A 24,089-nucleotide genomic window follows, 5' to 3' on the forward strand; every position below is an offset into this window, starting at 1 on the left:
TGACTTTTTTGAGTTTGCCATAATGGGAGTGTTTTTTATGAAGCTCTGTTTTATCTATCAATGTGAGCCATTACAAAGAAGTTAATCTCTGCTGAATATTTCACTGCTTCAATAGGCTGCTGAATTGCTCATTTTGTAAAGTTAAAATAGCTGGAAACTTTTATCTTCTGGCCTAGGGTCCAAAAGAAAAGAACTCAATCAGCCATTTGATTTCTTCTTCTTTTCAAAAACAAGCTAATATCAAAGTACCAGAAAACTTTTTTATGGGTTCAACATCGTTTGTTATCTCTAAGAATTGCCATAACTCTAGGGTACTGTTTAATGCAGTAGACAGTTGTCATGTGCTCCTCCAGACACAACAACAAAGGCTCCCTAAAGCAGACGTAGGAGTTGTTTTACTGAAAAGGTGCCAGACATCAGGCTCAAAGCTTTTCCCTGCCAATCAAGTCTCCCCCTCAAGACCAGCTTATTTGGGTTCTGGCTTAAAAGGAAACTGTATCTCACATGAACTCTTTTTCTTGTCCTTTGAATGTTATTTCAGCTTAATTCCTGAAGGAGGTCCTTGGTTGCCACAGATATTCTATTAGTAATTAAAAGCTCACTCACTTTTTTTTTCATTCCACTATTTTTTCTTTAAATATGCAGCAGTTCAAGGCCCTCTAGAGGACACCTAATTATCATTTTCTTGCTTGAGGCAGTAATAGACAGACTACGATCTACAAGCTGCCTTTTTTATTTTTGGAGGTGTCTATGGTTCATGAACTGCCTCAGTTAAAGATTCTAATTATTTCCGCCTCACTGATAAATTCAGTGTTTCACTATATTATTCTAAAATGTAATACTGTCTGGCCTCAATGTTATTTTAATGTTATTTAATGTTACTTAGCTACAGTATCTTGAAAAGGCGCTTCCAGTCACAGATACACATCCCAAACGGCCCTGATGCTGTTTATCTGATTGATTGATCTCATGCATGGTGTGTGCTCTCAGGGTTCATTTTATTGTGCTCTTTGAATGTGAAAAAAGAAAGAAAAAATATACAATACATTCGACACACTCCATTAGCCTTGTACAGCACAGTCTTGGTATCAGCAGAAATCAGAGTTATGTTTGAAGATTTCTATTTCCATGAGCAATGCAGTAAAATACTGTTGGGAATTAAAAGAACGGCTTTGGGAAAAATTATATTTTAAAATATAGATCGCATACTATAAATTGTCTCTATATTTAGTCATATTATTTATTTTACAATGCGTTATTTATTTATCTACTTCTAAAACAGTAAGTCTACGTATGACTTCTGGTTTTGAGACAGAGCCTGCTATCTGAGGGTTATTGGATCTTTGTCATCAGAGCCTTCAGCTCTGAATCCTGCAGTTTGAGGAGCTTTCACATCATCAGTTTCTCCTAAATCAATTTTTTCTTCATTGTTATTCAGCTTTATTCCATTAATGAGTGACATTTTTTATCAGTTCCATAGCACATAGTAACAAACAGTGTAAAAGTTGGTGATTACTCTTTATTGTTCATTGCCCGATATACATAAGTTGATGTAAAATTAGATAAATTCCTCTGTTAAAACAAAGTAAGCAATTAAGTTAAAAGTGGTGGAAATTGGGTAAATGTCCGTTGATGCACTGTTCTATATTCATATATTCATTCAAATTGTATGTAAACAGTAAAAATGCACACATGGCACAAACTCATCAACTCAACATATTACAATGTCAAAACAAATAACATTTTTGGGCGCAATTCTCAAAGCACATAAACTAAATTACTTGACTTTAACACCACAGAAAAGTTGTGTTTGCAGTGACGCTGGATTATCCTAACAACAAATAGTTGCACCGTTACTACGGGAGGAGAAAAAAAAAAACACCTATGCAAATCCATTTTACGCACAGCTGGGTAAATGCATTTAATGATGACACTCGCTGTCAGCGACAAACACAGGTCTGCCTCGTCGGGAGGGATTGTGATAAGATTTCATTTGCAGTGCTTTTGTCTCTTCTCCTTTAATGAAATCTCCATGCTTTATGATTACTCACAACCTTTTAGTGGCAATGTACTGCAACATTCACGTTCAGCACACACGTTCATTAATTGAATTTTTGAAAAGGTTAATCCATGAGTTCAAAAGATTCAAAGGCCAAACTGAGGCTGTCATATAACACAGGCGGTGAAGAAACTAAGACCTCACGTTTTAATAAATAGAAATTTAAATTAAATTGCAAACGTCCTGGTGGGCACCTCAGTCAAATGAATACAGACCTTCTATTAACAGAAGACATAGACACAGAATAATTTAAGTCTTCTAGAAACATTAAACTCACATTATGCTTACACTTGATAAAGGCAACATATCAAAACTTGAATTCTGATGGCTCATAACAGCAGTAACAATCAGTCTTTGAAGACACAACAAAGGCAAAATGTTCTTTTCATTTCAGCAAAGCAGAAATAAATTGTCTAATGGCGGTCTGGTGCACACATTCATATAACAATGAAACAAAACATAAAACAATACCACATGAAAGTCTGCTTCCTTCTGTTACATAAAGTGCAGGTGAAGAACAGAGTCAAAAGCTCATGAGCACATCTCGCTCCTGCATGCTGGTGTAGAATGGCTTCCCGAACACAAACGAGTGCAGTCCTGCCCTCAGCTTCTCAGCCAAGGCCATTACAATGTTCAGGTCTCCTTCCACCGTCAGATCCAGGTCCGTCTTCAAGTTGCGCAAGGACCGAAACGGCTTCTTCCCTTTTTGCCTGTGAAAGCAGGTGGGGAGACATTGTAGTGTAACTGTTAACAACCAGCAATATTCAGGGTCAGAGGCTTTGCATTAGCATCTAGTTGGTTTGCAGCTGTGCACAGGAATGCGATGCCACAATGAATTATGTATGCTGCTACAGGATGGCAACTGAGCATAAACAATCTTGTCAAAGCACCTGTAAAATAGTATGCCCTTAAACCTCAGGCTGTTACTCTAGCAACACCATAAACAAGACCACTTTTATGCTGCAGCACGTAAGACACAAATCATGTTTTTTGCATGTGTAGTTAGTGTTATCTCGGGAGTGAGATACGTTCAGGCAATATTGAGTTTCCTGCAATATTTAGTCGGAAAACAGTATACAGCATCTAAAGAAACTGCCACTATTTTGATAGTAAATGCCAAACATTAAGTACTTTACTGCTTCTTAATAGCAAGTTTTCGCTGCTTTTCTTTGTTTTATATGACACAAAGTGAATAGCAAAAAAAGAAATTGGATGACATCACCCTGTGACAGGCATTCGTAAAACATTTTATAGGCCAAACAATTGATTAGATGAAAAAATAATCAGTGGATTAATCAATGATGAAAAAAGGTAGTTAATTAGTTGAAGGCCTTAATTAGTAAATGATTGCATATAGCTTTTACAGCATGTTTAATGTGTTGGTTGTAAGGTAAAACACACAACTGTTTTTCTGCTTTTACGTCCCCCCTTAAAAAAATTGAAAGAAATTTCTTCATTGTTAACTTAATAAGTAAAATTAATAAATAAATATCAATGCCCAACAACAACTATTCCTAGACACATGGAAGTTTTAAAGGAGATTGCATTCACCAATATGAGTGACTCCTTTGCCATTACAAATTTAATTTCATCTGTTTTTACTATAAAATATTGAGCAGTGAAGCTTTGAAGCTTGACGTGGTGACACAAATGTGAGTTAAAAAAAAAAAACTGGATAAAAAAAAATTGGATTAAGACTTTCTTGTGTAAGAGGCATCTTGCTGCTCACAGGCTTGTTTGCATTTACTGATGCAACTATTCAACCACTTTGAGAAACCCCAGTGTCTGATGTAGTGCTGTGCCATCCACTTTCTATTATGCATTCGCTTTAAAATTTAAATGGTCTTAAAAAGGTCTTTAAAACAGAACCTCTACATTAAATGTCTTAGAGCAGGTATATTAGGACTTTGACAATAAATAGTTATTATAGGGCCAGGGTTTACAAATATCCCTGGATGCTGCAATGCTTCTGTACCGAGTCAGCTAAAGTCTTTAAATGTCTCCTATGAACAAAAGAAAAGCATGTTAATTTAGGACTACAAGAATCAACTGCTGTCCTAAAAAGGAGTGGGAAGGTCAGTTCACTGTTGTGGAGCACAGAAGGAGATGAGTCAAGCCCAGATGGAGCGATGACCAGGTCGCCACAGGGAGGGTGGCATTACAAAAAATTCAGGGAAGCTGAAGACATGGAGGGCTGCAGCGCCTCGGATTAATTGAAAGGGGTTTAAGAAAGGGCTTCTGGAGCCGAGCCAGGAGGTAGTTACTGTAACCCTGATGGGACGAAAGCGCGACTACAGATACAATCATTTCTAGTTTTTAGTTTTTTTTTACAAGGAACACAACAAGGTCCTCAGAGACGAGGGCAATTTGATGGGTTTAGTAGTGTAAAGCTACAGCGCTGCTTTCTTACATGCATTATAGTTAACTGAATGTTCTGTTAACTGCCTAAATCAAAGACTCATTAATTCAAAGTCTGGTGTGGGCCCATCAAAAGCCCCCAGGTCACCTTGCAACACGGCATTCTGTCTCATTTCAATGCCTGAGGGTGGGCAGAGAAATGAGAATTTCTCGTCAGTGATAAAATGACAATCATAAAGACATAATTTAGGCCATTTTCCACCTTATAGTTAATTTGCTTTGATCCAAATCAGTGGATGAATTGCTACTTTGTTGCATTTTCCCTAGGGTTAAGTTTGGTTCCACACTGCAAAATTTCAATGTGTGGGAGCTGTCTCTCTGTTAATTGGTCAGAAATCTGATGGGGTTGGCGGGGCGAGAAAGGAACGTTTTTTTTCTTCTAGGATAGTTGTCCCAAATGGATCATCAGCAGAACTGACATTTCTTCATAACTGTGGTCATTGGGCCAAATACCAAGCCAAAATATGGGAATGGAATGGCTCATTTGAACGCACTTCAAGACATCATCTATGAAACAATGAGTTGCTTGACATTTTATGGAAAGACGACGTGCTGCCTTCAGTCAGCTGAGGAGAACACCATAATGCACAGTTTGGCTGGCTACGGGAGCTGGTTGAATCCAAAATCTAGGGTCAGATCTAGGTTGGATCATCTTAATAACACAAACAAACTGTACCAGTGTTTGTTTGGAACCGTACCGAGACCACCTCTTCAACAAGGTTTGATCCGGTTGGTCCACTCCAAAGTACAATTGCGGTGTTCTAATGATGCACAGACCGAAGTTATACCCGCGGGCACCTTGGCTCATCTGTGGATCGGGCGCGTCGGGTCATAAAATTACTGATTAATAGCAGATGTGTTACGGGTTGATGAAATAATACATAATTAATGAGGAAAATATTAATTACAAGCTTTTAAAATGTGAATATTTCAAGCTTCATAATCCCCCCGCAGTTGAAGATATCAGTACTTCTCTCCATTAATAAAGACGCTGTGTGCATTTACGCAGGATGCGCAGCGGTGTAACTTAATTGATATAAATCTCCAGACATGCTGACAAGATCGGTCAGGATCTAATGTCAATTAATGTTCTCTGTTCTTCTACACATCCAAAAGGTCACACACTCAGTCTGGGGCAGTAAAACTGTTTGGAGTAAAGCAGACGTCCTCCTGATAAATCCTGAGATCCATCAGAGCTGTCTAAAAAAATTTTACCTCAAAAGCTACAAGTTTAATTCTGTTTCCACTGGAGAGTTTTCTCTGTCCTGTCAAGTTTATAGCTACAGTTTATAGTTGCTGCTTAAATATTCCATCATATTCGCTGCAGTGACATTACTGCAGGCATGGAAATATTCACAATTCCTGAAAGCAGCCTCTCTAATTTTTAAAGTAAATCTTTAAAACACTCATACATCAATGCAACATGCAATAAAGAAATCGCCTGGGAAGCTCGTGCTGCTCGACATAATCTAAAAGTCGATATTGCATGCAGGGGCAAGTAGAGATGGAGTGAGTTGTCCATGTGGTTGATGGTCTCTAAATCGGAGGAAATAATTTGTACAGGTGGGAGTCAGGTGGATGATTTATGCATACATGTGGATGCGGATGACGTCAAAGCCAATCCTCGCATCACCACGTGCGTTCACACCTGCCTGAACGAAACAAAGGGGTAAACGCTCTGGGGTTCCATTCAACCGAACTGAACAAGGCAGGTGTGAAAATGCCCTTAGAGTTTTGATGATGAGGAGAAAGGAAAACTACATCACTGGCGTCGCTATAGGGCCTCTCAGAAGTTGAGCTGTGGTGACTGAGAAGGCCGTAGCATGTGCTTTATATCATTCTCCTGCGCATTTCAACACATTATTCACACTGATGCCTATCACGCCGATAGGCATACTGTCCTTCTGGGACGATGTTGAGGATTCATCACCCTGTGCACCAGCTGCCTCTTCTCAGTTTCTCCCAACACCAATCACCCACATAAAGCATTACTGTGAGCCTGATTTGTACATTTTTGTCATATACAGCTATACAACAATAAATAAGAAGAAATTGTAACTAGGCTTACAGTTTCTTCTTATTTATTGTTTATTTTGTTTGACATTCCAAAACCAAATGTATGAATTTTACAAAGACATAAAAAACAGGGGGGAAAAAAGCCAATTCTAATATTTGACAAGCCAGAAGCAAGAAGCAAATGTTTCAATATGATTAATTTCCTGTTGATCCTTTTAAAGCCTTATTCTGCTTGGCATAGCTACACTAGTGCCACTGGTGTTACATTTGTACAGTCCTTTGCCTTTGTTTGAGCTGTATTCATTTTTAGTCTACCATCCCACACTTAGTTTCCTGTGCACGAAAGGCCTGATCTATGTAAGTGTAGAGGGTCTGGCACTGATGCAAAAAAGAAAAGAACTCTCTGCAAATCCATTTAGCTATTGCTAAACTGAAGGACAGATTTTTGTACTTCTCAGCACATACATATACATGAAGAGGTATGTCCCTACTGAAGGACAGAAATGTTGGAGGGGAATATTGAAATTATTCAAATGTCTCCACTGCAAAGTACTTCAAACTTCACCTTGGATTGTGTGCGATATGTAGCAATAAGATATGGCATGTCATAATCTTTGCGTGTGAGAACATGACTGCTATTTTTTTTTGCTGTTGCAGAGAAACAGTAAGGCAGATAGTGACAATAGATTGCTGTTTTGTTGGGTAATCTCCACACCATGATCCTGGTAGATAGGACATATAGGTGCTGCCTGCTCAGCACCACTGTCTGCTGGAAAAATACGCTGCAAAATTACTTTTTGTCACTGCTGTAAAGTTGGGTGTCTTCAAACTTGTCTGTACATTAGGGCAGAGCACCCCACCACTGTAAGAATGTACTCTTGTATAATATCTACCATGCATAATGTAAGGCAGGGTACCTCACTGCTATAATGAACAGATATCAGCAGAATTCATCCAAACACTACTGCAGGTGATTTCACTGTTATATTTCCCAGTTACTGAGTTTGTGCGTATGAATAAAGGCAGCTGCAGTACTGTTTACTCACATTTCTTTTGATTATGAGCAGTATAATGAACATAATCCTCCAAAAATATTCTGCCTAAAACCAAATACCCTGTCCTTCGGAAAACAAGCACTCAGTTCTAAAGAGTTCTTTTTCAATGCGTCGCGTCATGCTGGTTCAGAACAGGGTGAAGGATGACTCATCTGATCATATGGAAGTCTTTCTACTGCTCAGCAGAATGCTTCCTGCGTTCGTTGAGCTACGTCTCACCTCCGCTGTATTCCTGCACGGTTTACTGACCGTAGATTCCACTCTGCATGCTTCGTGACACACAGCTGTTCATCTTGATGAATGTGTCTGCTTTGCACCAGCAGTCAGCTAAATCAGAGTTACTTGTCTGTATTCCCATACATTTCTATTAAGTGGGCAGACACTGCAGGTAACTGGAACTCCTCTCTGCATTCAAAACATGTTTTTTTTTTCTTTTTTTCCTTTTAGAACTCGGAGAGAGCGTTCACCCTGCACCCTGTGTGTTTCTCTCCTGCCACCCCACTGTCCATCCACCCACTGGCTTTTAAGATTTGATTCAGCTGGGGTCCTCTCCAAGGACTAACAGATGTTTCTCAAGTGGAGTTGATGTTGTCAGTTCCCTATCATTGAGTGTTTGGTAATTTGTCCCTCTGAGCTAGCTGTACCCTCACCCCTGTACACCGAAACCCTGGGGACATTACCAAAAGCAGAAAAACACTGACATCAGACATGTCTACAACAACTTTCTTTTTTCTTCCAAGTGTGTTACATCAAGCCACAGATTTCAAGGCTTTAGGGGTGCTTGTTTTTGTGTCCCGTGGGTGGTGGTGGGTGGGGTGTGGGGGTGTTGGTTATCAGTGGCGATGGCGATGTCGCTATCAAAGCAAGGTCAGTGGCAACAATGCTAAAATCAAAACAAAAGCAATGGCAGAAGGCAAAAAAGAAAAAAAAAATATATATATATAAATAGCCTGAAGGTGAATTAGCAGCTCTGATTTTTCTCTCTATAATGCCGGGATGTATGAGTGTAGGGGACTATTGCCACACAGAAAGCTTCCCTGTTATCTGAATTCAAATCTTATTAATGACAGCACTTACGTGTCGTCCTCGATGTATTTGAGCAGCGTGAGGGCCTTCCTGTGGAGCAGCAGCAGGAACTGGGCCAGGTAAGTGCTCCGCAGGGACAGGCCCGGCTTCAGCATGAACACCTGTGTACGACACAGGATGTCAATTAGTAGTCCAGGCTACGGCTCTGCTAGAAAAGGTTGGAATAATACAACCACCCCCCCACCCCGCCTTTTGTGCTAACCTTGAGGAAGAAACATATTGCTGTTGTCATGAGAAAAAAAAAAAACTTGTAACCACAACTCTGGGAGCACTTTCATGGGAACAGCGGATGGGTTGTGACCCTTGGGAATAAATCCTGCTGCTTTGTGTCTACGGGCTCTAGAGAGTACATCGGTGCGATGGGAGCACATCATTCAAATATTTGCAGTAGCGGATACAAGTACTGGTCTGTGTTCAATAGCAAGGTGCCTCAAATGATATAAGACTATGAATATGCCCCTTTCAACTTCACAGCACTGCTCGGTGTTAAAAAAGACAAACAGATTCGTCATAGATACACCAGATTCACTTATGATGATTTCATATTCTTGATTTTGCAGCGCCCCTAGCAAGCAGTGAAAACAGTCACGAATTCACTATTTATACATTGTCTGAAAGTGCCATGAAGCTTTCTGTGTAAACCACTTAAGAACATAATATCCCTGCAACAAAACTTCGTAATAGGAACGCATACAAAACAGAACAGAATAATAAAAATAAGATGTTTTTTCACCATGTTCTTGCTTCTGTAAATTTGTGGAATAAATTTGGTGAACCTGGTCGATTTAATCAAAATGGATCAACAACTGTAACCATTATATCTTGGGTATCATTTTCAGACTTGACTCAAATTCCGCTGAAAGTGAACCAATGTCAGTTCTTTGTCATTTTTAGATAGAATCCATTTACACACCTCCCACAGAACACAGCAGGTATGAAAGGAGGATGTTAGAGAGCAAATGTTTTGTCATTTTCATTTTCTTATCTGACATCACAGAACTATGAGCCATCTAAGAAAGATATAAGTCAAAAACTGGCCTCGGAAATCTGCAGCATGATTCATTTAAACAATTATAAGAGTAATATTGTGGCTAGGTAATCTATACTCCGCAACAAAGTATTTGGCTCAAGACACAATTATTTATAATTTCATGACTGCGGATATATTCTCATTTCTGTGTGGTTCTTCTGGATGATATTTCATAGTATACTGAATATGGTTGTCCTTTTATGGTTAAAACTTTTATTTATTTCTTCATATTTGTCTTTGATCTGGGATGTTTCTTTTATATGCAAACAATAATAACATATATGGCAAGGAGTGTTGCTATATTCTTACCTCGTCTATAAATGACTTCACCAAAGTGTCTTTATGCATGACATCTTGAAATATATTCCTAAGAAGAAAGGCAAGGTGGTTATGATATAAGCATTAGCAAGTTCTCTGTAGTATTAAAGTAACACTTAATAAAGCAGATAAATGTATGTCTTACAGGTCAGGTGTGAAGGTTTCATCGGTGTGAATGATTGTGTCAGGCGGTATCTCCTCCTCGCTGTCTGTCTTCCAGAGCGTGCTCAGCTCGGACCTCATGTAGCGGCGCTGGTTGTAAGTGTGTTCGTGACACGGCGGCATCTGCTTGACCGTGTTGATGTCGACGTCGATGTGCGTTGTTGGGTAAGGCGAGTAGAGAACCTGGCGGAAGGGCAGGACGAAGCTGCCGGTGGAGTCCTAGGAAAGAAAAGGCCAATACTGAAAAACTGCAAACCCTCAGGTAATGTTACAACCTTTTTTTTGTGATGTTTGAAGGCGTGCGTGTTCTATCCCTATTAATGCACACTAAATCAATGATAGGAAGTCCACTACTTTCAAACTGTGAAGATATATATTAGAACTTCTAATGCTAGTGGTAGTATAAACGTGTATGTTTATGTGGCACTTTCATAAACTATTTCACTTGTTGCAGTGAGTTACGTCTCGTCTCCGTGTTGTTTCTCACTGGGCCAGTTTCTTTTGTTTCTTTGCTTTATGTGGGAAAATATAAAAGGGTCCTGCAGGTGCTGTTACAACTAGTAACAACCCAAAACAGCCAGTGTGTACCATACTAACTCTTTCAGATTGAACTAACAAGCTGCTACTTCTGCTGTCCTCATTCAAGTCATGTTGAGTTACTGTGTGTGCTGGTTATTTAAGTTCAAAAGAATAAAACACATGTATGTTAATGTCTTGATTTGCACATTGCAGCTGTGCAGTTAAGAATAAAAACAATACAAAGGCAGCATATAAAGCTGCCTGGGTATGTGAAATCACATATGAAACTTGTGCAATACAGCCATGACAAATATCTTATCATAAGAAAAAGAAATGAAGTCAGAGCAGAACAAGACCGGGCAACATCAACTGAGCACGCCAAACGGAACAATAAGCAGGCTCTAATTCAGATCTCAGTATGTAATGAGAGGTGGCTACCTTGAGCAGACCCTGAATAAATAGGCCCGTGTCATATTTGAAGGAGGAGTCAGCCTTGCAGAGGCGAGAGCATTTCCTCTCGGCAGGGGTGAGGAAGAGGCAAAGTGTCCGCACAATCTGCACAGAGAGAGACATCATCGATCAGCAGAGTGACAGTTAAACTATTGAACTGGAGCATTCAAATATTACATTTTTTTTTTAACACAATGGATAAAACTCAGCATTATTGCGACTTTTTAAGCACTAATGCTGTGTGAAGTTTTCCCTTTTAAGCATAAGCAGAAAATAATTGGCCTATTATCTTGATTTTGCTGGTTGTTACATTTAAAAAAAAAAGTGGTGGATTCTTGCACACAGTCAGCACAAAGTTTGTTGAAGAAGCTACATGTTGGTTCAAGACCATCACGTAGGCTTTAGCCTTGAGGCGAGTTGTTAGATACAAATAAAAGCCTTGATTGAACTGGGGCTCAATTCAAGCCTCGAGCTCAAAACAAACCAAATTAAGACTTTAAGATATTCACTGGGCAATCTGTCTGTAGCTGCTTCCTACTGTAATATTGATCCTTTGAACAAACAATACATGGTGTGCAATGCAATACATTATTCCTTTCTCAGTCAGAATATCCAGCCTTTGTTATTTATTTCAAGATGTCTGCTCATTTTAAGTCATTTATATGCTTTATCATATCCCTTTCATCTTTTTGGAAACAACACAAGCAGTACCAGACACTAACAAAAAGTGCTTGCGTGGCTCATTAAACTCAAAACATTTTTAAATGATGTAAATACGTTAGAAATGTGTTTGTGCGCCGCCGCTAATCCGGTAAATTTACCTTGTTTACTTTCTCCGGGTTGCTTCCGACCACTATTGAACAGCCGCAAGTCTGGAGATGAGAGCTGATGGCCCTGAACCACAGAGACAAAGAAGCAAATTAGAGCCAGGTACTTTCATTAGCATTACTGTAATTAATAGTGACAGCTTTTAGGAGTGACGATTGAGACACAAGAATGGAGGCTTCACATGTGAAGCATTCAGAGGGGAAGTGACTCTGTGCTAATGGGGAGTTATATATAGCCTTGCAATCCTTAAAATGTACTTTTATCCTTATGGAGTTTGGTCATATTTTAGCCTTTTGGATGTTTAACAATCATTTAACTCGCAAAAAAACAAACAATTTTGACTCAATCTGACATGATCTCAAATAATACACAGCTGATCCATTAATCTCAAATAGATATATATATCCTTGTCCATCAAGTAAATAAGTCCCAATTTACAGATGCTTTGTCATCTCCACAGGATGTTCAACTTATCCTGTTCAAGTCTGAGTGACCGGGAGCTTCATCACCGAAGTGTATGAACTTTCCCAACTCTCAACACTAACAGCGATTTAGATTTGGGGCGCCCGCTCTCCAGAGAAAACTTGGGGCTAAGTGGAGAGCCATTACTCATCATTGGAAGGTTGATGGGTGTTAAATGGGCATTGTTCATCATCCGTCTCCGTGCGCCTGTTACCGGAGTGCTTACTTGTGGAGGAAATCCTCGTGGCAGCTGTCCCCGATGTCATCATCATTTAGCACCGTGTCTTTTATCTGCTCAGCGGGAGTGAAACAAATGAGTCATTTTTTAAAATTGGTCTCGACAAAAGATGCAAAAAGTGATGATGGGCGCATTTGCAGATCGTGCGATGAAAATAAGATGTTAAAAAATAACCCCATATTGTAACAGAGGAGGAAACAGTAAAAAAAAAAAAGATTCTGCAGAGGTTTTTGTACTACTTTTTTTTGTTGCATTTGCATATTAGAGGGAACAAATGTGTTTATTCGCACTGGGTGGTAAACTAGGCAGAGAACATGGATAATTTAAACCTCTTGGAAATAGAGGACATTTGAACAACTGGAACAATGAAACAACCGAAATTTAGTAAAGTTGGAGACAGAGGTTTTGTTGCTGTAATTATTTTCAGCCAATCACTGCCACTGTGATATTCACATGATACGTTAATAACTCTACCTTTAAGCAGACTTTATGGAAAATTACTTATCAATAGAACAGTCAGTGCAACAGTTTGCCAATTAATCGATTATTTAGTCTATTTTTTAAGCAAAAAAAATCAGAAAGTTGCTGTTTGTAGCTTCTGAAATATAAGCAGCTGAAGCTTTTAGGTACTTTTTCAACTGAGTAACTTTAGATTATTCATTCGTTAGAATGTTGGTCAGACAAAACGAGCCTTTGAAAATGTCACTGTGTTCTTTAATTAATCAAAAACAGGCATTTTCACCATTTTCTGACATTTTATAGACAAAAAGATTCATTAATTCATTAAGAGAGAAAAAAATCATGTTTTGCATCACATTACTGAAAAAAAAAATCTACATCAAATAGTCAAAGCTATTCATAATCACCCTGCAGAACACAACTGACGTTTCTCTTTATCTTTCACAGCACAGTTTTTTTCAAAAATTAGAGCAGCAATGATTACGCAATTAACTGATTAACTGAACGATCGCAGAGTTAATCAGTATCTATACTAAATAATCAATTAATTAACTATTTTTAAAGCAAAAATGGTTCCAAGTTCTCAGAAGTGGGAATCTGCTGTTTTTCATTTCCTGCTATAGTACTTCATGGAGTCAGTGACACAAACACACAGGTCATGTACATTACAGTAAGCTGAATGTTTTGGAGCTTTGGATCTGATGATGTCACCTTTTGCTCCAGGATAATGAGATGGACCAAATGATGAATGCAGAAAATAGCTGGTTGATTAAATGATAAATGTCATTTGCAGCTCTAAACTAAATTAATCATAAATATTTTGTGCTTCTAATCAGTAGAAAACCAAATTAAGGTTTCCTACTTTATGTGCCAACACTGCTCATTTTAAAATATGAGTTTATGATATGTGTGTGCATGTGTGCGTGTGTGTGTGCTGCTCACATCTACATCCTCTGGCACACTGTGTGTCTTCATGGAGGCCAACAGCTCCATGATAGGGACGATCTCCAGACTTAGCACTGAGATGATATTGAAGCCCTACAATCACGCAAAGAGGAAACAGTCAACTAAAAGTAGTGAAATACCAATGACAGTCATTATTGGAGGCGAGCTGCCAATAATTCTAGTTTTGACTGCAATGTCAATCTATTGCTCAAAAGATGCCAGATTTCAGGATACCAAACACTTTATTGAACACCTTACTTTGATAAATGTTCTTCTACAAAAACCTCATTTCATTTGACAAAAAGAAGCTGAAATGTTCAGCTGGGAGCTGTTAAACACAAACAGACATACAAAAACTTTTCCTAAATTAAATACACCCAGTTTCTTGGATCCAAATCACTGTTGAATCAAAGAAGTAGAGGAGAAGTAAACAAGATTAAAAGACTGAGCAGACATTCGATATTAACTCTAAGTATTTGAGAGTTTTCAGCATTCACTGCTACAGACTTATGCAAAAAGCACTATGATTCAATACCAGTGCCTAAAAGCAGTTAGCGTTATTTGATAGCTGTCAGTTGGAAGAACCCTGAAAAAATCTGGTGCTCTGATATTAACATTTTAAAGCCACCATAACAGAACACTAAGGATCCCAAACTCCCAAACATCAGGCAAAACTACTAAAACTTTATCCATCAATTATCAATGATTATGATTAACCTAATAATACAATTCCTTTTTGTTAAGAGAAACATCAGTGTGATGAATATATGCAGAACATAGGAGGTTGATAAACGGGACATACACTGATTCAACCTTATATGACCGACCAGTATTGATGAAGTTAATTCAAAGTTGCAGCCCTTTCTCATTATGTGATCATGTCATTTTATCTATCTCTATTATGACCTGCTCACTACCTTCGTCTGCAGGAGCTCACACAGCTAATTAGCTAACTTACTCCTCTATGATGGGAGATTGTATCTTGATTATTCTGCCAATGTTGTTGCAATCCCTAATGGATAAAACAACAGAGGTGATAGATTACTTATTATTCCTTTAAAAGCAGGAACGGAGGCAGTAAAAGGTAGGGTAATAGTTTGCCTACTCCTATGTGGATATGAAGGTGTCTAGGAGGGGAAAGTCAAAGGATCAGTAGTGTCAAAGGTACCTTCTGCATCCAAATGCGTCCCTTGCGGATAACATGTTTCAGCCTCTCCACACAGATAGTGTGCAAAGGCAGGTAGAAGGCCAGCTCCGTCTGAGGCAGAATGATGGACAAGGCACACGTGTTCTTGTCCCCCTTCAGTTCGCCATCGAAGATGAGAGACACGATGATGACGCCCTTCTCCGCCAGGACAAAGAACTTCACGTCCACGGCGCCACACTCGGCGCTGCGCAGAATCTCCCCGTTAAGTGTATGATTGGCCAAAAAGGTCACCTCTCCATCGCTGAGGAACATCACCTGATCGCCCTTTGGAACCCAAATGTGGCGCACACGAGGACCCAGGATGTTGTCCCAGTAAGCAAAGGTGGCAGCCAGCAGTGGGCATTCTCCCTCTACTGCTACCTCAGACTTTGCCACAGCAGGTGACTGAGGGGGACCGCCAGAAGACATTGGAGTGACTTGGAAATGTGAAAGTCGTCTGAAAGGCTGGAAGATGTTCAATCTGCATGGAAAACACAGAAAACAACACTACAAATGTATTTATGCTAATAACATTCACTAACTCATCATAATGAATCCAATATGGTTTTCAGAGGAAATGAAAGTGATTTGTTTTTTGGGATGCTATTCAAGTCAGCTGACACTTCAAGCAATTTCTCTTCCTCTTCCAAAGTCTAGCTTGTCAAACATAAAACTGAAATAAACATATGAATGTTTCCAGAGCTGAGAAAGGTCTCACCAAACTCAAATGTGCAGCAATTTTAAGCTTCACCAATTTGCATTAGAGTATTGCAAGTTTAGATTATGGCTATATCAGACTCATATGTTTAAAGCTAAAAACTATATTAAACTGCTGCTTAATCGGTTATATGTATGCCAAATTGACTAGCAGCTCCTGATGAATGAATGTTTGTATTGTCGTGGACTCAGGTATCTATGCGTATCAACAGACAAGCGATTTAACATTTATAGTTTTTCTAGAAAATATGTTAGCGTGACATTTTTTACACATACAAGTACAGCATGTACACAAGAGTAACGTTACACCTCAACATTAGTCAACTAGCTAATTACTGAATACAGAGTAAAGCCAATATGCGTATCAAATAGGAAGGCAATAACTTAACTGTCACTGATAGATAAGTCAGTATTGTGGCAGTTTAACTCAGGCTTTTAAAGCCAGGCTAACTCGCTGTGCTAACTCGCTAACATGCGTTGGCCGACACCGCTACCACCTACCTGTTCTGTCTTTTAGACTCTAACCATCCACGCCAGCGCCTTTCTAGAGGCAGAGGTTCAAATCTTGCTCGAAAACCATCATTGCATTTCTTCTGTTACTGTCAAAACATGAAGGGGGTTAGCATTAGCCAGCTGCAGATTTTTTGTTGTCATGGACTTCCTTGTACGTCAGTCTACGTCACGATTAATGTTGATGCACAGCGCCCTCTAGCGACCGAGCCTTCTAGCGGCAGGGGGGGGCATTAAAAGTCAGTGATGTCATTTTTATTTAAGGTTCTCACCTGGACAAATTGGTTATTCAAATTCGTTTAAAGGAAGCCTGGTCTACAAATGTAATGTATATAATACAAATGTATATACAAGCAAAACACTTTTAATTTTCTCTTCTGAGGAGGGCACTATGGGCTTAAATAGCTCCCCACTTGACTCTTGTAGACCTAATAGCTACTTTTTCCCTTTTCCCCTTCAATCATACCACTGTAAATTACATTCACATGACATCTCTCCAGAGTACCTGGCTGTGGACATCCACCAGGAGAACTGTGTCGACAGATGTTAGAGCAGTGGAGGAAAGGGTGTATAACAGAAGCAGTCATCCTCTCACATTACAGAAACTTCACTGAATTATTCACACGCATATTCTCAACACTGTATATTCATCTACACACTGTACACACACTTGAGGTTACACCTAATTCACAATATTAATCCTTATGGTCTCAGCAAGACACAAATGGGATGGCTGATGCTGTTGGCTCTAAATGGCTCATCAGCAATTCAGGAGCAATTCAATCTCTAAATTGCCCCTGAAAACAAACACAACCACACTGAGAGCTGGGGATAAGGTAGATGATTACTCAGACGTGGCAACATCCAAAATATTCTTGATGGTGTTGTGTCACAGTTTCGAATCCTTTCTTCACTTTACACCATAGAGGGTTTCCATTCTCCTCAGTCAGTCTAGCTGCTATTTTCAATTTCTTCCAAGGCCTCTTGGGCCGTTGCAATCTATGACTGCAAATCTCACTGAGTAAACTAGAAGTGTGCATAGGCCACAAATACCAAGCAGCTGTCTTCTACAGGCTGTTCAGCAACTCTGCTCTCATACTAACTCTGTATATAAGCTTAATCATTTCAAGAACCTCCTCTACAATATCTTCTCGTTGCACAGTGAGCTCCCCCAAGTAAACATTTTGATGAGTTTGGGGCCACAGTAGATCAATAGATGAGTAGATCTTTTCTGGTTCACGTCAACTCATGCTTTAGCTCCCCTGTCCGACCCCTAACATGTGTAGTAATTACTTTTTACTGGTGCTCTCTCTTTCACATACAAGCCAAAATGTGTGTCATCCTAAAACTGAAAGATTTCTTACTCTTACTGCCAAGGTATAAACACTTAGTTCATGTGGTGACTGTATCATTCTCAGGACAGACTCATTTTGCATCCAGATAGGAGCTGTCTCAGAATACAGAGGACATGTGGAGTCATCATCTGGCCACTGCAGGTTTTGGATGATGGCAGTAAATTAGAAGTTGCCTTATACTGACTCTAAACCCTGACACTTTCATAGCCTTCCTACTCTATCCTACCTATCTTTGTACATTTTCCAAACTGTACTTTCCTACTGTCAACATGTAAACTTTTCTCAATCATTTCTATGTCCTCCTCTCAAAGTGTTTGCTCTGTCCCTAGTGCCCTTCGGTAAATCTGTGAGTCACATAAACAAGAAACCATCACAAGTCCATGTTTTGCCACATAGTTCAGCCATCGAGGAAACCTGGGCAACATGTAGACAGTCAGCAAATTAATCAGCTCAAAAAAGTTGTCTCCTGCTGAGGTTTTTCAAGGTCACTGACCATCAGCAACCACTTTTAATTGTGTAGCCTACCTCCTGGCCACCCCACTGATGTGATTGCACTCTTTGAACAGCACTGCAGCCTTACTGATGCAACAGAGCTTAGAGGCTGATTCTAACTATCCATCACTTCCCACTTGTCTACACAAGAAAATAGGAACAACATTCTAACAAATGACACATTATGTTATATGATATGATTTAACTGTATGTTATTTTGTTTTATCTGTGAGAATCTACTTCTGGAAGATTGTCTATATGTGGAACCAGGTATAATTAAAGTGTCTTATTAACTCTGTCCTGATGAAAACCCTGCCAGTTTGAGAGTGGTCTGCATTTTTAACCATAATCACGCCAGATTAAAAGGATTTGAATGAACGTCATTGTCTTGCTCTACATAAAAGCGTTCTACATTAAAGTGCCTGAAGATTTTTTCCTCTTGCTGTTATAATTCTTTTCATCTTCAAGAGCACCTTAAGGTTCCTGGATCTCATTGCATGAGAGACTGGTTGAGCTCATGGCTTTTTATGTCTTCAAAGGTCTCCAAAAGGACAACTGGAGAGGAATTACCTCAAATGCTTGGGTCAAGGGCAAGATTTAATTCTCTTTAAAATATAACAGTATTTTTCTGTGTATATGTGGTGTATACTACCATATTACCACTTGTCAGCCACCTACTGTGGACTTATACTTTAGATAGATTAGATTTTCCTTTTTAAGAACTTTGTGACTGTATAACACCACAAAGATAGAATCAGACTCCTTAACCACCCACAAGTCGGAACAGACCCAGCCAATAACCAACTTACTGGCAGTGTTAGCACACTGTAATGGTGTTACTTTGTGCCTTACAGGTTTTCTTACACCAGGACCAAGGATTGAACAATCATGTACGTTGCCAACAATTTCCTTGTGTCTCTAAGCATCACTTTTGGAGGTCTGTTACTTCCCTGCTGCCTGAATATGTGCTAACTGTAGTCTTATATTCACATATTTGGATCTTTATCATTAAGCTAAATAGATGTACAACTACAACTCTACCTATACAATATATTACTAAGGGTAGAGCAGGTTGATCACTAATCAGAAGGTTCATGGTTCGTAACACAAGCAAGGAACCTGAATTGGTGCATGCACACATGTATCACATGTAACATTTAACATTTATTCAAAACATAAGACCTGAGTAAGGAGTGAAAATGGTAAAAACATAAGAATAGGGAAATGAGCAAATAGAATATTGTTGATCTAAGATAAGTTTTCTCTAAGAGGGCCAAGGTGCATTATATAAGAGTCCAGTACGTTTATTAAAAGTGTCCAGTGAGATGGGGAAAAACTGTTGGCTTGTCTGACCTTGCTCATTTTAATGGCCTGTAGTGTTCTTCCAAAAGGAAGTAGGCGGAAAAGATTATGTCCAAAATGAGAGGGGTCAGCTATTATCTTGCCAAGGCGCTTAGTGACCCTGCTGTTGTAGATGTCCTGAAGCACTGGCAGACTATAGCCGATGATATACTCCACTGTCCTGACTATGTACTGGAGTTTGGCTCTCTCTTGTGATGCAGATGAATTAAACCAGATGGTTATTGATAAGGCAAGGATGGACTTGATCACTGCATAGAACTGGGTCATCGGGGCCTGTGTCAGGTTGAATGTAGCTGGTGCAGGAAATCTTCTGTTGTGCTCTTTTTATGATGGGGTCAGTTACTGTTCAAAGGAGTTGTCCAAAATACTGGAAAATACACTTAATACACAGAGTTCTGTGAGAAATTCAATACCACTCTCTTAGATTCATATAGCTACAGCTGATTATATTAGATTAGCATAAAGAGCAGCTAATCTGACTCTGTCCAAAGGTAAAAAAAAAAAAAAAAAAAAACTGCCAACCCGCAGCCCTAAAGCACATTAATTAACATGTTATATCTGGTTTGTTTAATTTGTACAAAAGTTGAAATATAAAGACACCAGGAAGTCTCTGTGCCTGGCCAAGAAATAGGCTAATATCTCACTAAGACCACAATTTATCACTTTTACACTTCTGTATAGATTAAACAAACAAAAAGTTATAACACTAACTACTTTATTGGTGTTTGAAGTGTTGGACACGGCAAGGCTAGCTGTGTCCAACTATTTTGAGTCTTTCTGCTAAGCTAAGCTAAGCTAATTGTGTCCTGGCTCGAGATCCATACTTTATGGGGCACTTAGCAAAGTGCTATCAATCTTATTAGCTAACTCTCATCAGGAAAGCAAATGAACATTTTTCTAAAAATGTTGCACTATATTCCCTTTTAAATCAGTTTTTGAATGTTAATGCTGGTAATAATACTTACACTCAAGCAGCCCATATTCACACTTTCTAATTTGACTGTTTACATATAATAAAAAATAAGAATTGGCAGACAGTTTTACATAATTTCAGTCTTTGGGGATTGCCTCATATTCAAATATCTTGTTACATTTGAAAAATAATATGAGATCAATCCTACGCTGCACACAAACTGTATGGTAATACTGACCTCTCTATGCACTCTTAACACCTTCCCACATCCTGTCTTAATTCCTGGGTTTATGCTTTGTCTGTAAGGATTGCATTATGCTATTTTCTCCTCATTTCAGCCTCTCTTATGTTTTTTTTGGAAGTGCACTTTAGTCAATGTAGACTGCTTCCTTTGATGGTAGATAGGCTTTAATTTAAATTTGCATGACTCCGCTTTCATCGCGGATCATCAGTCAACTTGGCGGGCAGACTTTCTGTACAGAGTAGCGTTGTCTTCAGCTGTCATATCATCCATCTGTCTGCACTTCCTTTTCCCACTCACAACCCAGTAAAAAAAGATTACTAGTCATTTATCTCAACTTCAGTAGTCCTGGCTCTAAATTATGCAGAGATATTTTCTATCATGACAGTCGCTCACTATGTGAAACCATCTAGTTCACAGCTTCACACATAATTGGCCGCGTAGCTGTGAATCCACCGGTTGCAAATGCCCTGACCTGTGTGAAAATGACTGTGTAAGAAGCTTGCTTCAGCCTACACTACATTTGACACAGCACTGGCTGTATATTCCTGCGGCTGACCTATTACATTAATGGAGAGCGTATGGGGTTATTTAAAGATGAATAAACTATTGCATTACTCACCATAAACTATGGCAAATGGCTGTTCGGCTCATCACTTAGCGACAAGGCTAAATGGACGGCAATGTTGATCTGTCAGTCATGCTCAAAACCTGTTTGAATTATTGTGTAGTATCGATTTGCGAAATGCTGTTAGTCTTATTAAATTGTATGAGTGAATTTCTTCTCAGGTTTATTGCCTGTATGTGATTTTCAGTTTGATCAAATGCAGTGTAGTGATAATATGTAGTCTGTCTGAGTCTGTCTTCTTTATTTTGACTTGGATATAAAGTCCTTGTCATTACACTCAATAGTATTGCAAGGGTGTTTTCATTCATCATTTTCAATTCAAATAAATAAATTACAGTTCATTATAGTCAACCGAGCTTTAAGGTAGGAGTGTTCATTTATAGTCTTGATAAAGACAGTCAAGTCGCTTAATAGCATCTCAGTAAGTCTTTTCAAATTAATCTGTAGTGTGTCTGGCACAATAAATACCTCATGAATTGCTAATACAATTAATTGGGGATTTTAAGTACAAAGAGCTAAATTGGATGACTGAGCAGTGATCTGTGCGAAAAAGCTTTGAGGTTATGGAGTGTGTGGCTGTGGCTGTGTCTCTGCATCTGCGGTTGACTTCATTAGAGTCAATGTTTTTGCTCAGGGAGAAGTGATTGAGAGTAGTGACAGCACAGCATCTCTTTTCATCTGACATTAGACAGACAGACGGGCTCCTGTTTCCGCCCAAGCTGGCAGTCTGATGCCCACCGCCAACATCCATTAGGATCGGTTTAACATCAGTCCTTTCCCCACTAACCTACATGGCCACAAGAAATGGGGCAAAACTGCCCTCAGAGCATCCTCCAGGGCTCTCCATGAATCCTTGCTTCCCCCATTCTGCCACCCAACTCCACTCTCCTTGAGAAAAACTCCTATAATATCACACACATTGAGTAGACATGCTGAGACATGCTGAGTACAAGCTATCATATATTAGACAACATAAAACGTTGACATGAATACAAAATACAAATAGAGTGGGAGGCAGAACAAAAACGACACAGATGAATCATACTGTATAAGATCATGGTGATGCAAAGTCTGTCACGCTCATGATCACGTTGAGCAAAGGCTGATGCTGCCAATTCCAATTACTCGTCAATTTTTTTCAAAAGGGCAAAGTATGGACGGCCTACTGGGCCATAATAAGCCAGATCCCTTTGTGTGGTTTCAAAGCAAGCTGCAGGTTTGAAACAAGGCACAACAACAACGATCCATGTTGTCATTCAAAAGAGGGAACTTCAAAGAACCTCATTTTCTCTTGCCCAGCTGCACTGTGGCTCGCTGCCATGGTCCAATCATTATAATGAGTAAAAAAAAAAAAAAAAAAGAACTTTGGAATAGACAGCTAAACACACCGCAACACAGCAAGCAACTGAACTGAATGTCTGAAATACTGCCTCAAAAACTGATCATGACATGTTCAAATGAGCAAGAACAAAAACTTTAATAAAGGTTTGAGTGCTTGTTGTCTGAGCAGTACTAATAATTCTACATTGATGCATGACAGTCCACAGATTATAATGCAAAATGAGTATCAGAATATAATATACAGCATTAGGATCATCAGTGTATATTATATAAGGGACCTTTAGTTTCCCTAGGTTACAAATATTAAGCATTGTCAGTCTATTAAGGGTTACGGTTAGGGTTAGGATCACTAAAACCTAAAAATAGCAGAATTTTATCATTTTTTTGTGTCTTAGCAGAAACATGTGTTTGTATCTGAAAATGTGCAGTAAAAGCATTTGAAATAGTTGAAATACTGAAACATTTAAAGTTGTAGTTGAAACATAAACATTGAAAAAAGTTGAAGTTTCAGTTTTAGTATACAACCGAATGAAGTTAAAGTGAAAGATTTTTTTTTTTTTTGTTCGAAGGTGTTGACCTGACACCTAAAAGGACTTGAAGCTTCAAAAAATAAGAGATTGAAGGAGTCAAAGATTTTACTTTAAGCTCAAACCCTGAAAGGAGTTAATGTCAGTTGAAGTGTCTGCGATAAATTTATCTAGATGAGGGAGTGGAATTTTGTGGCTGTCGTTCATTGGTGAAGACATGAGACCTGAACGTTTTGAAGTGTCAGATGAAGATTAAGCGTTGAAACGAGTTTATGGTAAATTCCACTTTAAGAGAGATTGATGCCGTTATAATGTCAGATGAAGAGCAGGAGATGAAGGCATTCGAGATATTACTTGAAGAGTAGGACATGAAAGGCAACTGGACTTGGTTGTAAATGCTTGAAAACGTCAAAGTAGAGAAACCGTTCCTCAACAGAAGTTATCCCTCACCTACAATGCTGTTCTTTCATCCCTTCTGAAGAGACTTAACAATTGGTTTAGAGTGACTCCAATGACTCAAGAATTGCGTTTCAGGAGCCAGAAGTACGAATTAACCAAGTGGTATGAATGACCTTTATAGTGACCGCACAGAGTCCGCACATATCTGGAACTTCCTACCAGTCAGAACTGAAGAACCCTCTTAGATGAAAGGTTAAACATCTTCAAAGATCTACAACCAAAGTCCAGTCACCCTTGATTCAACCCTCCTCAGATAACTGTGATCTGAATGAGTGAGAATCTTCACAGGCATCATGAACTGTTAATAAGAATA

General features: G+C 39.0%; 1 protein-coding gene across 1 annotated transcript; it reads right to left on the reverse strand.

Moving 5' to 3' along the window:
* Positions 1-1,061: 1,061 nt before the first annotated feature.
* Positions 1,062-16,621, reverse strand: c9orf72 (C9orf72-SMCR8 complex subunit). The gene is made up of 10 exons (XM_062440893.1): positions 16,450-16,621; positions 15,214-15,712; positions 14,043-14,138; positions 12,630-12,694; positions 11,935-12,007; positions 11,102-11,218; positions 10,128-10,363; positions 9,974-10,031; positions 8,626-8,735; positions 1,062-2,769 (listed from the first exon to the last, which is right to left on the reverse strand). The coding sequence occupies exons 2-10, from the start codon at positions 15,658-15,660 to the stop codon at positions 2,583-2,585; spliced, it is 1,389 nt and encodes a 462-aa protein (XP_062296877.1). The 5' UTR covers positions 15,661-15,712; positions 16,450-16,621; the 3' UTR covers positions 1,062-2,582.
* Between the last annotated feature and the right edge of the window lie 7,468 nt (positions 16,622-24,089).

The sequence above is a fragment of the Scomber scombrus genome, chromosome 19, assembly GCF_963691925.1.
Source record: "Scomber scombrus chromosome 19, fScoSco1.1, whole genome shotgun sequence".
In the NCBI taxonomy this organism is placed as follows: Eukaryota; Metazoa; Chordata; class Actinopteri; order Scombriformes; family Scombridae; genus Scomber; species Scomber scombrus.

Excerpts from the sequence above, each read along its gene's own strand:
- c9orf72 (XM_062440893.1), bottom strand. The coding sequence starts at position 15,660 with ATGTCTTCTGGCGGTCCCCCTCAGTCACCTGCTGTGGCAAAGTCTGAG. Across the intron at positions 12,695-14,042 it reads GTGTGCCAGAGGATGTAGAT|ATAAAAGACACGGTGCTAAA; the intron begins GTGAGCAGCACA and ends CCCGCTGAGCAG. Across the intron at positions 12,008-12,629 it reads CACGAGGATTTCCTCCACAA|GGCCATCAGCTCTCATCTCC; the intron begins GTAAGCACTCCG and ends TCTGTGGTTCAG.